Source organism: Epinephelus fuscoguttatus, linkage group LG14 (assembly GCF_011397635.1).
Source record: "Epinephelus fuscoguttatus linkage group LG14, E.fuscoguttatus.final_Chr_v1".
Classification (NCBI taxonomy): domain Eukaryota; kingdom Metazoa; phylum Chordata; class Actinopteri; order Perciformes; family Serranidae; genus Epinephelus; species Epinephelus fuscoguttatus.
The window spans coordinates 8,243,837-8,260,758 of record NC_064765.1 but is presented as its reverse complement, the minus strand read 5'-3'; the positions used below and the strand labels follow the sequence as shown (position 1 = coordinate 8,260,758).

The 16,922-nt window shown below is 37.3% G+C and overlaps 1 protein-coding gene across 1 annotated transcript in view; it reads left to right on the top strand.

Annotated features, from left to right (window-relative positions):
• Nucleotides 1-16,620, top strand: part of LOC125901233 (M1-specific T cell receptor beta chain-like) — a 115,401-nt gene extending 98,781 nt beyond the window's left edge. Inside the window, exons 3-7 of the mRNA XM_049596796.1 lie at nt 7,346-7,390; nt 14,857-15,204; nt 15,304-15,327; nt 15,438-15,544; nt 15,651-16,620. Of these exons, the coding sequence (XP_049452753.1) occupies nt 7,346-7,390; nt 14,857-15,204; nt 15,304-15,327; nt 15,438-15,544; nt 15,651-15,677 (551 nt within the window). The 3' untranslated portion in view covers nt 15,678-16,620. The remainder of the gene's footprint in view (nt 1-7,345; nt 7,391-14,856; nt 15,205-15,303; nt 15,328-15,437; nt 15,545-15,650) is intronic.
• Nucleotides 16,621-16,922: the final 302 nt, after the last annotated feature.

Sequence of the window (16,922 nt, the reverse complement as noted above, 5' to 3'; positions counted from 1 at the left end):
CCAAATCACTCCTAAGCTGGGACTCCTTACTAAAAGTTTTTATACTACGTTAGGAGCTCTCTGAGAGTGTTCTCAGAATGTGCCTGAGGACAGAGTTGTTTTTACTCTGAACTGTTTCTGAACGTCAAAATGAAGCTGCTCTTGGTTGCTGTTCTCATCTTCAGCAGTAAGAACATTTTAATTCAGTAGAAAAGCGTTTTCTTCATCGTCCTCCTTGAAATTGTTATTTTAATAGTTGTCTTTTTCTGATTCTCCAGGTTCCTCCTTCTGTGTAAAAATCACCCAGCCTCCATTTATATTTAGCCGTGAAGGAGACTCGGCTGTGACTCTGCAGTGTGAACATGATGACAGTACCCATTTCTACATGTACTGGTACATACAGAGTGGCAGTGCTAACATGCAGCTGGTAGCATATTCAACTGGTAAAGATACTGCGAGCACTGAAGCTCCTTTCAACAAGTCAAGGTACACCATGTTACGGCCTGAAGTGCTTCAGTCGTCTCTGCAGATCAAGTCTGTGGAGGCTGGAGACTCAACTGTGTATTACTGCGCCTCCAGTAGAGCACAGTGATTCAGAAAGCCTCAGCAGCTTAACAACAACATCAGGACACCAAGGAGAGATGACAGAGAGGAGGGATGAGTGAGGAGGGTTAATGTGTTGAGCTCTGAGGGGCCCTGAGCAGGATTTTGCTGACATGACAACAGGCTGACATCAATATCACATGAAAATATATAAAATAAAACTTGTTTAAAAATCTGTTCATTCATTAAAAAGTGCGAGACTGCTGCTCTAATGATGTTCCTGCACCAACACCACAAAGCTGATGAGCTCAGATAAGTGAGCAGGTGTTAACGTGGGAGAGATTACATGACACATTCAATATTACTGTCCTACGCAGTTTCTCTAATATGTGCCACTCTGTGTTTTAGTCTCTTATTTTATTTCACTTTAATTCTGTGTGCAGCCTGACAAGATAAGAATATATCAAATTTAAGAGGCTGTCATACACTGCCCTCTGCAGGGTTCATGTGGGATTACACTGAAAAAATAAATAAATAAAAAAAAATCCCTGAGTGCACAGTTGGATTAATTACTGGGCCTACCAGGCACTGGCTTTCACTGCAAGCGTCATACATTAACAAGTACTGACGACAGAGAGACTCACAGTACAGCTACAAAGAGACACAAAATGACCAAAAAAGATGCAAAATGACTTAAGAGAGACACAAAATAACTACTTAAAGAGGCAAAACATCTGCAAAGTGACACAAAAAGACTAAAAAGACACAAAATTACCCCCAAAGAGACACAAAATGACATCATAGAGACACAAAATAACTACATGAAGAGGCCACGAAGTGACACAAAACGAGTAAAAAAAAAAAAAGACAAAATTATCTAACAGATACACAATATAACTATGTAAAGAGGCAGAACAGCTACAAAGAGATACAAAATGACCAAACAAGATGCAAAACTACTTAAGGCCACACAAAACAACTGTCTAAAAAGGCAGAACAGTGACAAAGCCACACAAAACGCCCAAAAAAGACACAAATAACCCCAAAGAGACACAACATGACCAACAAGAGACACAAAATAACCCCAAAGAGACACAAAATGACCCCCCCCCCAAAAAAGACACAGAATTACCTCATAGAGACACAAAACAACGACCTAAAAAGGCAGTACAGCTACAAAGCCACACAAAATGACCCAAAAAAGACACAAAATAACCCCAAAGAGACACAACATGACCAACAAGAGACACAAAATAACCCCAAAGAGACACAATTAAGTAGATATAAAATTAACTTGAAAAAATATTTTTAATATGAGCTCACAACCAATCATTTGGTTAAATACTAATTTTAATAAAAGAAAATTGAATTGTACAGTGTTCAGAATTCAACGTGTTTAACTTAACATGTTTATCTATAGGAGCATATGTATATAAGCATTGAATATTAATTGAATACACTAATATCATCAAAAGACAACATTTATAGCTGAAGATAATTTGCAGCGCTGCAATGCAACTAAGTACATTTATTCATACTTAAATTCATACTTCTACTCAGATTTTAAATGGAAATATTGTACTTTTTCTCCATTATTTATTAATTTTGCATCTTTACTTTGCAGATTTAATTCAATTCAATAGAACTTTATTTATCCTGAAGTATTAAATATCTGGAAAAAAATATACAGATATGCAAGAATATAGGCTAATCTACAAATAAAACAAAATAAAAATGTCTATCATAGACTGATCTTTTAAAGTAGTTAGCTCCACATTTACCAGCTGCAACATTAAAGTGATACCTACATGTTGATGCATCATTAAATTATGGTCGAATAATAACATATATATCATTCTGAAATGGGCCAAAAGTATGCATGTGTATGTTTGGTACTTTATTTTATAGCCATTTTGAATGCAGGACTTCTATTTCTAACTTTGGCACTTAAAAACTATGTCTTATAAATATAATGGAATTTATTATTTTTATGCAATTTTTGAATGATTTAGTATGGATATTTAATGTATTGTCTGTTTTAAAGACTTACGTTGAAGTAAAACATTATTTATTACATTTATTATTATCATTTATGGTAATTATTATCTATTAAAATGTTCAGTAAAAAAATAACAATTTAAGGATCGCCATCATCTGATGAATATTTTATGTTTCATTGATATTTCATACTTGTAGATGAATTATTGGTCATATGTGAAAATATAATTTGTATCCTACAATGGTAATTTTTTTGCAAGTTCAATCCATGTCTACTAAATTTATATTATTCACATTTTCATATTCTTCATTTCTGGATTAAATTATTATTATTATTATTATTATTATTATTATTATAAGGTTAAAATCACATTGATGAAAAACAAGTTTGTATGAATGTGTAGCTCAGCATCTCAGTACAGGCTTGATTCATACATGCAGATTAATTTGTCTGCATATGAGGTTGTGTCTCGTCAGTGCTGCACCCTGTTTTGACTCATTTAAAAACAGTGATCTGTCAGTGTCACTCAGTAAACATGTCTCCTCCTCAGCTGGCTGATAACTGGGAGGATGAAGAGGTGTGACCAGCAGAGATGTCCCTCCCTCTGAACTTCTACAAACACAAACAAAGACCAGTTTCCTTTTCCTCCCCTCTGTTCTCACTTCTTTTCTTAGCTGTCACAGAAATAGCAGCAGTCAGGTCTGAGCTCGTTCATCCGTCAGTCAGCCCGACCTGCACAGCTGCTCTCTCACACACACACAGAGATGGAGGCTGAGATATGGAGGAGCTGGGTGGGGGAGGGAGAGAGGAGAGAAGCGAAGAGACGGCAGGTTTTTGTGTGATGCTTTTTCACCGTGGGGACAGGGGGCCACGGTGATACAACCCCATAGAGCCGCCGTACAAAAACCTCCTTCCATTAACACCCATTGTGTAGACGGCTACAAGCTGCCTGACACACTGAGGAGAGCAGAAATATCAATAATATGAAGGTGTAGATGACAGCAGCACACTCTGGTGTCAAACTGTTCATTTATATGTAGAAAATCTGCAGGAAAAATAGTTTTTAAAATGACTTTCAAATCATATGTGAAGCATCAGGATGCTTCTTTGACTCATCTTGACATAAAGGATATATTTGGACATTATAAAGCTCGTCCTGCGTGTTTGAACCTTCTTCATCCTCTGGATCATCACACTGTGTCTCTACATGCTGATTATGGAAAGTTTAGAGACTTTTTGGTGGAGGAGACACTCAGTGTGACACTGGAGCTGAAGCTCACTTTGGAAAGGGGACAAAACTCACTGTTTTGGGTAAGTAGGATCTGTCACTGCTTCAGTTCACTGAGACAAACTCAGAACAGTCAAAAATGTTGGTTTGACAGTGAAGGAAAAAGAGTTTGTTATGAAAAAGCTGAAATATTGAGCTGAAGTGAGAACACTGTGACCTACAACGACCCTGCTTACTTTGGCCAAGGAACCAAACTGACTGTTTTAGGTAAATATTCCAGTTTAATACTGTGTTTCTATAAATGTCATGTTGCTTTAGAGTCTCAGTATTAACAGATGTATCAGTAAAAAGTTTCTAAAGTTAAATCTGGTGGAGAAAAACTCAAGAGTTTCATGCTCAGTATTTCTGCACTGTGACAATGCAAACGAAGTTTACTTTGGAAAAGGAACCAAACTGACTGTTTTAGGTAAGTCAAGAATGATTCACATTTAACTAACTGTAACTGGAACATTCATATAAGAAACATAACTGGTCTTTATAGTTGAAACTCAGCTTTGAGCTTTTTAGTGTTACGCTTAAGCGCTGTGCCAATTACGAAGCCTATTTCGGCCAGGGAACTAAACTGACTGTTCTCGGTAAGTAAGACACCAAACCGTCTGATTAATTCACCTGTAACAGAAGTAAAACATACAAGCAGGATGGTTGTTGAAAGAAACAGTTTCTGTTACATTAAACTTGTAAAAAACAGACGGCAGTGCAGCATATGTTATCTTGGAATTTAAAGGAAAGTGACATTTAATACATTAAAAACAACCAAAATGTAAAGATTCAAAGTAAAAGCAGCATCTTGGGCTGTTTTGAGCACTGATCACATTCACTGTGACACTGGTGCTAATGAAGCTTACTTTGGTGGAGGAACAAAGTTAACTGTTTTAGGTAAGAAATCAAAACTAATGAAAAAACGTTGTTATTGTGACTTTAAGAAACTAACTGTACTCACGTCCAGTTTAACTTCTGCTCAGGAGGTTTTTATTTTTAAGCTTAAACGTTCCGTCCGTTTGAAACCTGTTTGAGCCAGGAAACAAAACTGACTGAAGTTAACATGAAGTCTAACAAAGTGATAGTAACTGTACACGTTTTTGGAGAAAACACGCTGTAGCTGTTGGTTTTAAAGGGAATGTGATATTTATAACAAAACTAAAATGTAAAGATTCAAAGTAAAAGCAGCATCTTGGGCTGTTTTAGCACTGATTAAGTTCACTGTGACCCAGGGCACAGAAGTTTTCTTCGGTGGAGGAACAAAGTTAACTGTTTTAGGTAAGAAATCAAAACTAATGGCAATAAAAGCATTGTAACTGGCATGTTTCTTTAAGAAACTCATGGCAGAACTTAGAAAAACTTAAGCTCTGCTAAGAGGTTTTTGTCGTTAAGCTTAAACGCTGTGTCAGTTTGAAGCTCATTTCGGCCAGGGGACAAAACTGACTGTTCTTGGTAAGTTGAAACAAAGTCTAACAGGGAGTAAATTGGGAGTTTTTTATTGCACACAGGTTTTAATAAAACAGGAAAGCTGCATTCATTCGTAAACTAAAATGTAAAGAAACAAAATAAAAGCAGCATCTTGGGCTGTTTTAGCACTGATTAAGTTCACTGTGACCCAGAGCTCAGAAGCTTTCTTTGGTGGAGGAACAAAGTTAACTGTTTTAGGTAAGAAATCAAAACTAATGGCGAAAAAAGCATTGTAATTGGCGTGTTTCTTTAAGAAACTTACGGCAGAACTTACAGAAACGTAAGTTCTGCTAAGAGGTTTTTGTCGTTAAGCTTAAACGCTGTGTCAGTACGAAGCTTATTTCGGCCAGGGGACAAAACTGACTGTTCTTGGTAAGTTGAAATAAAGCCTAACCTCAGTTTATTGAGAGGTCTGTATTGCATACAACTGTAAAAAACAGGAAAGCTGCATTTATTCGTAAACTAAAATGTAAAGAAAGCAAAGTAAAAGCAGCGTCCTGGGCTGTTTTGAGCACTGATCCAGTGCACTGTGAACCAGGGATATGAAGCTTTCTTCGGTGGAGGAACAAAGTTAACTGTTTTAGGTGAGAAATCAAAACTAATAATGAAAAAAAAAGTATTGTTATTGGCGTGTTTCTTCAAGAAACTTACGGCAGGACTTACAAAAACTTACGCTCTGCGAAGAGGTTTTTGTTGTTAAGCTCAGTCGCTGTGTCAGAACGAAGCTTATTTCGGCCAGGGAACAAAACTGACTGTTCTTGGTGAGTTGAAACAAAGCCTAACATGTTGTTTATTGAGAGGTTTGTATTGCATACAACTGTAAAAAGCAGGAAAGTTGTGTTTATTCTTAAACTTAAATGTAAAGATTCAAAGTAAAAGCAGCATGCTGGGCTGTTTTGAGCACTGATCACATTCACTGTGACTCTGGTAACGAAGTTTTCTTCGGTGGAGGAACAAAGTTAACTGTTTTAGGTAAGAAATCAAAACTAATGGCATGAAAAGCAGTGTAACTGGCGTGTCTCTTTAAGAAACTTACAGCAGGACTTACAAAAACTCACAAAAACTAAAAGCAGCATCCTGGGCTGTTTGAGCACTGATCACATTCACTGTGACTCTGGTGGTACTTATGAAGCTTTCTTCGGTGGAGGAACAAAGTTAACTGTTTTAGGTAAGAAACCAAAACAAAGAAAGAAATTGTGTTGTAATAAGTTTCTCTTACTTAAACTAGACCTGGGTGCAGTAAGTTTAAGTTCTGCTCAAAGCTTTCTGTTCTTAGGCTTGAATCCTGGGTCAGTACGAAGACTCAAAGTAGGGCCTGGGCTGTTTTGAGCACTGATCACATTCACTGTGACCAACAATGTAGAAGCTTTCTTCGGTGGAGGAACAAAGTTAACTGTTTTAGGTAAGAAATCAAAACTAATGGCGTAAAAAGCATTGTAATTGGTGTGTTTCTTTAAGTAACTTACAGCACATAAGTTCAGAGCTTTTTGTTGTTAAGCTTAAATGTTGCGGCAGTTTGAAGCTTATATCAGCCAGGGAACGAAACTGACTGTTCTTGGTAAGTTCACATAAAGTCTAAAAAGGGAGTAAATTGTGAGGTTTGTGTTGCATACGACTTTTAAAGAACAGGAAAGTTGCATTTATTTGTAAACTCAAATGTAAAGCACCAAAGTAAAAGCAGCATCCTGGGCTGTTTTGAGCTCTGATCACATTCACTGTGACTCTGGTGGTTATGAAGCTTTCTTTGGTGGAGGAACAAAGTTAACTGTTTTAGGTAAGAAAATAGCATTGTAATGATTTTCTCTTAGTTAAAACGTACTGCACCCAAGTCTAGTTTAAGTTCTGCTCAAAGCTTTTTGTTGTTAAGATTAAATGTGTGTCAGTATGAAGCTTATTTCAGCCAGGGGACAAAACCTACTGTTCTTGGTAAGTTAAAACAAAGTCTAACAGGGTGTTGATTGAGCAATTTGAGTTGCATATAACTTTTAAAAAATCAGGAAACTTGCGTTTATTACAAAACTAGAATCTAAAGCAAAGTAAAAGCAGCATCTTGGGCTGTTTGAGCACCGATCACATTCACTGTGACTCAGACCGCGAGGCTTACTTCGGTGGAGGAACAAAGTTAACTGTTTTAGGTAAGAAATCAAAAAATAGCGCTGTAATTGACCTGAATTTTTCTTCTCAGACTGCACTCAGGTCTAGTTGAAATGTAGCTGACTGCTTTTGTTTCTAAAGCTTAAAGAATTCGCTGTTCAAAGCCTACTTTGGCCAAGGAGGAAAAACTGACTGTTCTTGGTTCGTTAAGATAAAGTCTAACAGGGTGGTGATAAAACCACGAGGAAAGGAAAAAGGACATTTTGCAGTAATACGACACTAAAAAGCAAAGATTCAAAGTAAAAGCAGCATCTTGAGCTGTTTTGAGCACTGATCACATTCACTGTGACTCTGGTGCTGGTGCTGCAGGAGCTTTCTTTGGTGGAGGAACAAAGTTAACTGTTTTAGGTAAGAAATCAAAACTAATCTTAAAAAGCATTGTAATGATTACTTGCAGAAACTTACAACACTTAAGTCTAGTTTAAAGTTTAAAGTCTGCTCAAAGCTTTTTGTTGTTAAGCTAAAATGTGTTCGCTCTAAGCTTATTTCAGTCAGGGGACAAAACCTACTGTTCTTGGTAAGTTAACATGAAGTCTAACATGGTGGTGACTGAGAGGTTTGAGTTGCACTCAACTTTTAAAACACAGGAAAGTTCCATTTACCCCAAAACTAGAACCTAGAAAAGCAAAGTAAAAGCAGCATCTCTGCCAGTTTTGAGCACTGATCCAGAGCACTGTGACTCAAACCAAGAAGCTTACTTCGGTGGAGGAACAAAGTTAACTGTTTTAGGTAAGAAATCAAAACTAATCTTAAAAGCACTGTCATGGTTATGTTAAGAAACTTACAGCACTCAAGTCTGGTTTAAATTCTGCTCAGAGCTTTTTATTGTTAAGCTTATACGTGTCAGTACGACGTCTTTTTCAGCCAGGGAACAAAACCTACTGTTGCTGGTGAGTTAATATAAAATCTAACAGGGAGTTTACTGAGAGGGTTGTGTTGTGAAAAAAACAGGGAAGCTACATTTATTCGTAAACTTAAATGTAAAGATTCAAAGTAAAAGCAGCATCTTGGGCTGGTTTGAGCACTGATCCAGTGCACTGTGAACAACGCTGCTGAAGCTTTCTTCGGTGGAGGAACAAAGTTAACTGTGTTAGGTAAGAAATCAAAACTAATTAAAAAAATATGTTATTGTGTCTTTAGGAAACTTACTGTACTCAAGTCTAGTTTAATTTCTGCACAGAGTTTGTGTCCTAAGGCTTTAAACTGAGACAGTGTTTGAGCTTATTTCAACAAAGGGAACAAAACCTACTGTTCTTGGTTTGTTAAGATAAAGTCTAACAGGGTGGTGATTGAAAGCATTGTCTTCCATAAAACTAGTAAAAACAGGAGGGAAGGAAAAAGGAAATCTGCTTTGATACACAGCTACAGAGTGCTGTTTGAGCACTGATCATGTTCACTGTGACTCTGGTGGTAGAGAAGCTTTCTTTGGTGGAGGAACAAAGTTAACTGTTTTAGGTAAGAAATCAAAACTAATTTAAAATAATCTTATTGTGCCTCATGTCTAGTTCAAGTTCTGCTTAGAGTTTGTGCTCTTAGGCTTCAAACTGAGACAGCGTGGAAGCTTATTTCAGCCAGGGAACAAAACTGACTGTTCATAGTTGTTAAAATAAAGTTTAACTGAGAGGGTTGTAAAATATTCTTGTAGAAAACAGACTGTAGTTGTTGGTTTTAAAGAAAAGTTATATTTATTACATAACTAAAATGTAAAGAAGCAAAGTAAAAGCAAGATGTTGGGCTGTTTGAGCACTGATCACATTCACTGTGACTCCGGTGGTGCTGGTGCAGAGGCTCACTTTGGAGGAGGAACAAAGTTAACTGTGTTAGGTAAGAAATCAAAAACTAATTGTAAAATCTTTAAGAAACTTAGTGTTCTCATGTCTAGTTTAAGTTCTGCTCAGAGTGTGTCCTTAGGCTTTAAACTGAGACAGAGTTTCAGCTTATTTCAGCCAGGGAACAAAAACTACTGGTTTTGGTTTGTAAAATGAAGTCTAACAGGGTGATTGAAAACATTGTCTTGCGAACAACTAGTAAAAACAGGAGGAAAGGAAAAGGGAAATCTGCTTTGATGCACAACTACAGAGCAATAATTCTAAGTAAAAGCTATCTATAGCTGGTTTGAGCACTGATCAGGTGCACTGTGACTCTGGTGGTGGTGGTGAAGTTTTCTTTGGTGGAGGAACAAAGTTAACTGTTTTAGGTAAGAAATCAAAGCTAATTTTCTTTTTAAAATGCCCATGTCTTTAAGCAACTCACTGTATTTAAGTCTAGTTCAAGTTCTGCTTAGAGTTTGTGTTCTTAGGCTTCAAACTGAGACAGTGTGGAAGCTTATTTCAGCCAGGGAACAATACTGACTGTTCATAGTTGTTAAAATAAACTCTAACAGGGTGGTGACTGAGAGGGTTGTAAAATATTCTTGTAGAAAACAGGCTGTACTTATTGGTTTAAAGAAAAGTTATATTTATTACATAACTCAAATGTAAAGATTCAAAGTAAAAGCAGCATCTTGGGCTGTTTGAGCACTGATCACATTCACTGTGACTCTGGTACTGGTGAAGCTTTCTTTGGTGGAGGAACAAAGTTAACTGTTTTAGGTAAGAAATCAAAACTAATGAAAATCACATTGTTATGTCTTCAATAAGATAATGTACTCTAAGTCTGGTTTAAATTCTCCTCAGAGCTTTTGTTCTTCATCTTAAATGTTAGTATGAAGCCTCCTTGTAAGTCAACATAAAGTCTAAGAGGATAGTAACAGAGAGTTTTAAAAGATTTTTGTAAAAACAGGCTGTAGATATTGGTTGTAAAGGGAAGTTATATTTATAAAGACTAAGGAAGCAAAGTAAAAGCTGCATCGTGGCTGGTTTGAGCACTGATCACATTCACTGTGAACCAGAATGCAGAGGCTTACTTTGGTGGAGGAACAAAGTTAACTGTTCTAGGTAAGAAATCAAAACTAATTGAAAAAGTGTTCTCGTGTCTCTCGAAAACTCACTGTACTAAAATCAAGTGTAAGTTCTGCAGAGAGTTTGTGTCCTTAGGCTTCAAACTGAGACAGAGTTTAAGTTTATTTCAGGGAACAAAACTGTTCTTGGTAAGTTAACATAAAGTCTAACAGGGTGGTAACTGAGAGTACTGTCTTTCATGCAAGTTGTAAAAACAGGAGGAAAGGAAAAAGGAAATTTGCAGTTATAGAAAACTCAAATGTAAAGAAGCAAAGTAAAAGCAGCATCTTGGGATGTTTTGAGCACTGATCCAGTGCACTGTGAACTTCAATACAGAGGCTTTCTTTGGTGGAGGAACAAAGTTAACTGTTCTAGGTAAGAAATCAAAACAAATTCAAAAATTGTCCCTCTGTCTGTAAGAAACTCACTGCACTCATGTCTAGTTTAAGTTCATGTTTTAAGGCTTTAAACTCAGACAGTGTTTGAGCCTATTTGATTCAGGGAACAAAACCTACTGTTCTTTGTTTGTTAAAATAAAGTCTAACAGGGTGGTGACTGAGAGGGTTTTAAAAGCTTCTTGTACAAAACAGTCTTAAGTCGTTTGTTGTGTAGGGAAGTTATGTTTATTACGAGTAAAGAAGCAAAGTAAAGGCAGCATCCTGGCTGTTTAAAGCACTGATCAAGTTCACTGTGACTCTGATGCTGATGGGGCTTTCTTTGGTGGAGGAACAAAGTTAACTGTTTTAGGTAAGAAATCAAAACTAATTTAAAATAAAAAATATTCTCATTCAAGTCCTGTTTAGAGTTTGTGTTCTTAGGCTTCAAACTCAGACAGCTTATTTCAGCCAGGCAACAAAACTGACTGTTTAGTTTGTTAAAATAAACTCTAACAGGATGGCAACTGAGAGGGTTGTAAAATATTATTGTAAAAACAGGCTGTAGTTGTTGGTTTAAAGAAAAGTTAAGATTCAAAGTAAAAGCAGCATCCTGGGCTGTTTTGAGCACTGATCACATTCACTGTGACTGACGCTAAGGAAGCTTACTTCGGTGGAGGAACAAAGTTAACTGTTTTAGGTAAGAAATCAAATCAAATTATGTCTTCAAGAAAGATAATGTACTCAAGTCTAGTTTAAGTTCTGCCCAGATATTTTTGTTCCTAATCCTAAATGTTGTGTCAGTATGAAGTCTGTTTCATTCAGGGAACAAAACTGAGTGTTCTTGGTAAGTTAACATAAAGTTGAACAGGGTGGTGATTGAGAGGGTTGTTAAAGACTCTTGTGTTAAGTTGTTCGTTGTAAAGGGAAGTTATATTTAATACGACTAAGGAAGCAAAGTAAAAGCTGCATCCTGGGATGTTTTGAGCACTGATCACATTCACTGTGACCACCACTGAAGAGGCTTACTTTGGTGGAGGAACAAAGTTAACTGTTCTAGGTAAGAAATCAAAACTAATTCAGAAAGTGTTCCTGTGTCTCTCGAAAACTCACTGTACTAAAATCAAGTGTAAGTTCTGCAGAGAGTTTGTGTCCTTAGGCTTCAAACTGAGACAGAGTTTAAGTTTATTTCAGGGAACAAAACTGTTCTTGGTAAGTTAACATAAAGTCTAACAGGGTGGCAGCTGAGAGGGCTGTCTTGCAAAAAAACTAGTAAAAACAGGAGGAAAGGAAAATGGAAATTTGCAGTTATAGAAAACTCAAATGTAAAGAAGCAAAGTAAAAGCAGCATCTTGGGATGTTTTGAGCACTGATCCAGTGCACTGTGAACACCAATACAGAGGCTTTCTTTGGTGGAGGAACAAAGTTAACTGTTCTAGGTAAGAAATCAAAACAAATTCAAAAATTGTCCCTCTGTCTGTAAGAAACTCACTGCACTCGTGTCTAGTTTAAGTTCTGCTTAGAGTTTTTGTTTTAAGGTTTTAAACTCAGACAGTGTTTGAGCCTATTTCAGCAAAGAAAACAAAACCTACTGTTCTTGGTTTGTTAAAATAAAGTCTAACAGGGTGGTGACTGAGAGGTTTGTAAAAGCGTCTTGTACAAAACAGTCTTAAGTCGTTTGTTGTAAAGTGAAGTTATATTTATTACGAGTAAAGAAGCAAAGTAAAGGCAGCATCCTGGCTGTTTAAAGCACTGATCACATTCACTGTGACTCTGGTACTGGTGCAGAAGCTTTCTTTGGTGGAGGAACAAAGTTAACTGTTTTAGGTAAGAAATCAAACTAATTTAAAATAAAAAATATTCTCATTCAAGTCCTGTTTAGAGTTCATGTTTTAAGGCTTCAAACTGAGACAGTGTTGAAGCTTATTTCAGCCAGGCAACAAAACTGACTGTTCTTGATAGGTTAAAATAAAGCCTAAAAGGGTGGTGACTGAGAGGGTTGTAAAATATTATTGTAAAAACAGGCTGTAGTTGTTGGTTTAAAGAAAAGTTAAGATTCAAAGTAAAAGCAGCATCCTGGGATGTTTTTAGCACTGATCACATTCACTGTGACTGACACTAGGGAAGCTTACTTCGGTGGAGGAACAAAGTTAACTGTTTTAGGTAAGAAATCAAATCAAATTATGTCTTCAAGAAAGATAATGTACTCAAGTCTAGTTTAAGTTCTGCCCAGATATTTTTGTTCCTAATCCTAAATGTTGTCTCAAGTCTATTTCGGCCAGGGAACAAAACTGACTGTTCTTGGTAAGTGAACATAAAGTCTAACAGGGAGGCAACAGAGGTTTGGAAAAACTTCTTGCAAAAAACAGTCTTAAGTTGTTCATTGTAAAGGGAAGTTATATTTAATACGACTAAGGAAGCAAAGTAAAAGCTGCATCCTGGGCTGTTTTGAGCACTGATCACATTCACTGTGACCACCACTGCAGAGGCTTACTTTGGTGGAGGAACAAAGTTAACTGTTTTAGGTAAGAAATCAAAATCTCGTACAAACAGGCTGTAGTTGTTGGTTTTAAAGGAAAGTCACATTCATTACAAAACTAGAAACTAAAGCACTTAAGTAAAAGCAGCATCTTGAGCTGTTTTGAGCACTGATCACATTCACTGTGACTCTGGTGGTGCTGTAGAGGCTTTCTTTGGCAAAGGAACAAAGTTAACAGTTTTGGGTAAGAACACATTTTAACTGTTCAGGTAGGATTTTGTGAAGATATTTCTGACACTGTTAAGATACTCAAAGGCTCGAAAGACTGCTGATTCGTAGTGAATAAGCTGTACTTAGAGTCCTTACATGTCAACGAGCGACAAAGCTGTGATAATCTCAAAGAGGCAGAGATAAAGAGAGGCAGCAGGAAGAGTTTTTGTAACTGTCAAAAGTCTCTGTGTTCCTACACCGAGGCTTACTTTGGAGCTGGGACTAAACTCACTGTTTTAGGTAAGAAAACCTGCGACAGAAACATCTCACAGAGCATGACTCACAGGTTAATACTAAGGATATGTTTAATAGACAGTTAATTTGATGGTAGTGAACAAAGTGGACTGATGATTGAGCTTCTGCAGGAGTTAGTTTGTGTCAGTGAAAACAAGCCTCGTCTGTGTTCTCCTGTAAAAGTGCTGCAGCGATAAAACATTTGGCTCTGAGCCCAGATTATTAATGTCACAGCGAGTTCTTATCAGCTCTGTGAAACACTGTGAGCTCACAGTCAGAGGCTTACTTTGGAGCTGGAACTAAACTCACCGTCTTAGGTAAGGCAATCACAAAACTTAAATCATAATGTTCCATGAGACTAGTTGGTAACTACCAGATTAGAGCTGAGGGCTGTTTTTAATCTCCTGCTCTTAAATGCACCTTAAATCAGAATTAATGCTGTTAGCAGCTGGTTTAATTTGAGGTTGTTTCTACAAATGTTTAAGTTATCTAAAAAGACGAGCACAGAGACAGTCGACAGCTTCGGGGCTGAGAGCTCACATAGTTTTTCTGTAGCCTTGTATCAGTGTGACCAACTACGAGCCTGCTTACTTTGGCAGTGGCACCAGACTGACAGTGTTGGGTAAGAAAATTAGAAAAATCATACACAGAAATGTTTGTTTTGTGACTCTCTCTTGACTCCAATCTGAGGATTATTGTTGAGTAAAATTGTTTTAATGTCTTGTTAGGTGACTTGCTTCAGCAGCAGTGTGTTGCTTCCTTTCAAAACTGTAAAAGAAAACGTAAAATTGGCGATAACTGCGTTAAATCTCTCTGTTCAATGGCAAATATGCTGTGTTTGGTCTCGGCACCAGACTTAAAGCATTATATGTTCAAGCTGTAAATATCAGCATTCACAGGATGTCATCGTAAACCTTTTCTCAGTTGCTATCAGATGGTAAAACTGAATGAAAAATGTGTATTTAAATCACATTAATGAGGCTATAAATGGGATCCATTACATATAGAGATACTTCATATGAGCTGTTGGTGAAAAAGTCTTTCAATACCCTGACGTTCATGTCTAAACTGGTATTAAGATGTCACATGTACATTAGCCGTTGATCTATAGGCAGCTTTAATTTAGTGATTTCTGTGCTTTGTCCTTGCAGAAAAAGACAGCACGATCACCCCACCGAAAGTGGAAGTGCTTCGTCCTTCAGAAAAAGAGTGTAAAAACAAGAGAGGCAATGCGGAGAAGACCATTGTATGTTTGGCCACTGGATTCTACCCAGACCATGTCAGTGTGTCCTGGCGGGTCGGTGGAGACGACGTCACCACTGGTGTGGCGACTGACAACGCTGCCCTGCAGGGGGAGGACAAGTATTACACCATCACCAGCAGGCTGAGGGTCTCTGCCAAAGAGTGGTACAACCCCAACACTGAATTCAATTGCACTGTCAGCTTCTACGATGGGACAGATACAAAATCTTACTCATATTCAATTTTTGGAGACAAAGGTATGTTTCATTTGGACCTCAGAAATTACTAAACGTGACTGACAATACATGTGAACAGCCATCTGCCCTCGTCTAATCCTCTTCTTCTTTTTCTGTCAGCTAAAGAAGGTGTCCTGACAAGAGGTAAATATATTGTGGTTCACCCCTGCTACTGTTTAGTGTCCTTGGTGTCAGTAAAGTGCACTGGATGATTCCTCTTTGGCTCATGTTCCCTCATCTGTATGTTTGTGCAGAGAAATATCTGAAGATCGCACAGACTGCCAAACTCTCCTACGGTGTTTTCATCGTCAAGAGCATGGTCTACGGAGTCTTTGTGGCATTCCTGGTGTGGAAGCTTCAGGTTTGTCCCCACACATAATCTCTGTCCTTCACCTAAAAACTGGCTCTGTACATTTTTATGTGTGAATGAACGAGTGAGAAAATTGTGTCCTTTCTGTGTGTTGCAGAATTCGAGTGGAAAGCGAAACCACTGAGAGCTGAGCTGAGCGGATGCATTCTGGGAAGTTGAAAATGTTTCTGTAAATAAGCGCTGAACTTTGTATGTTATAGTGTATTTGCATTCTGCTAAAATAGATGAACAGTCATGTGCTTATTCTTGTTAAAGGGTATTTTTTTGACAGGCTCAGATTATGATTAGAAGTGTCTGACAACATTATAGAAAGGATCCCTGCAGAGATAGACCTTTTTGTTAGAGAGTAAGATCATTTTTATCTAACTAAAAACAGCCTCAAAATCGCTATCGTCAAAACCAGCCAGACTCCATTCAAATAAATAGTAATTTTAGCATGTACACAGGCAGCATATATTCATATATAACTCTGTGAATTGAAGGTTGGTTTCTACCAAACTAGAGTTGGTGATTGCAGAACAGTGGAAAGACGAACCACAATAAATTTTCTGAGTTTGATTTGATTTCTGTTGGCTTTGAATAAAGTCCGTTGTAGTTTATTTAAATGGAGTCTGGTGGGTGTGACGATGGCGGTGTTTCTGTTTAAACAAAAGGGATTTTACTCTAATCTCTGTAGGGAACCTTTCCATAAGTTGTCAGACACCTATACTACCAATCTGAGCCTGTCAGTGGCAAAAACAAGCACTTTAAATAGACTCAAATTGCTGGTGCACAATTGCCCAATACTGTTACATTGCAGCCTGTTTCGTCGCTGCTGGTTGCGCACTCTTGCTCAATATTAAACCAATTTCAAGAATTGTTGTTCCCATCAGTCACTTAGACTCAAAAGCATGGATATATAAAGTCCAGGTTGGAAAATACTGAATTTGCCTTTAAGTTATAACTGACATGTAGATATGTTGACATCACATTTTCATAAATACTTCTGATAATAATTTGTGGTTTGTGGTTGCAAATTGCTTGTTTGCTTAATTTGCTTCTCAATAAAAGTGTTTCAGAGGATCTAATCAATTGTGTACTGTAATTTTAATATTTAAAAGAAAGGTTTTTATGATTCTCATGACACCTCCAGGCAGAAATACTAGTAGCAAATAGTCTCTCGAAACAGGCATGGGTTAATGTTTATATTAGAGACTCCTCATATTTTAATGGTTGATTGAAATGAAAGATTAAGCCATTTTGTCCTACACTGAGCATCACCTTTTCCACAGAGAGTGTGAGGTATTTTTGGCTGCTCTCTTATCTGCATCTTTTCTACGAAATTACTTATTCCTCACCTACATGATGTTGAAACATCAGCTTAGGGAAA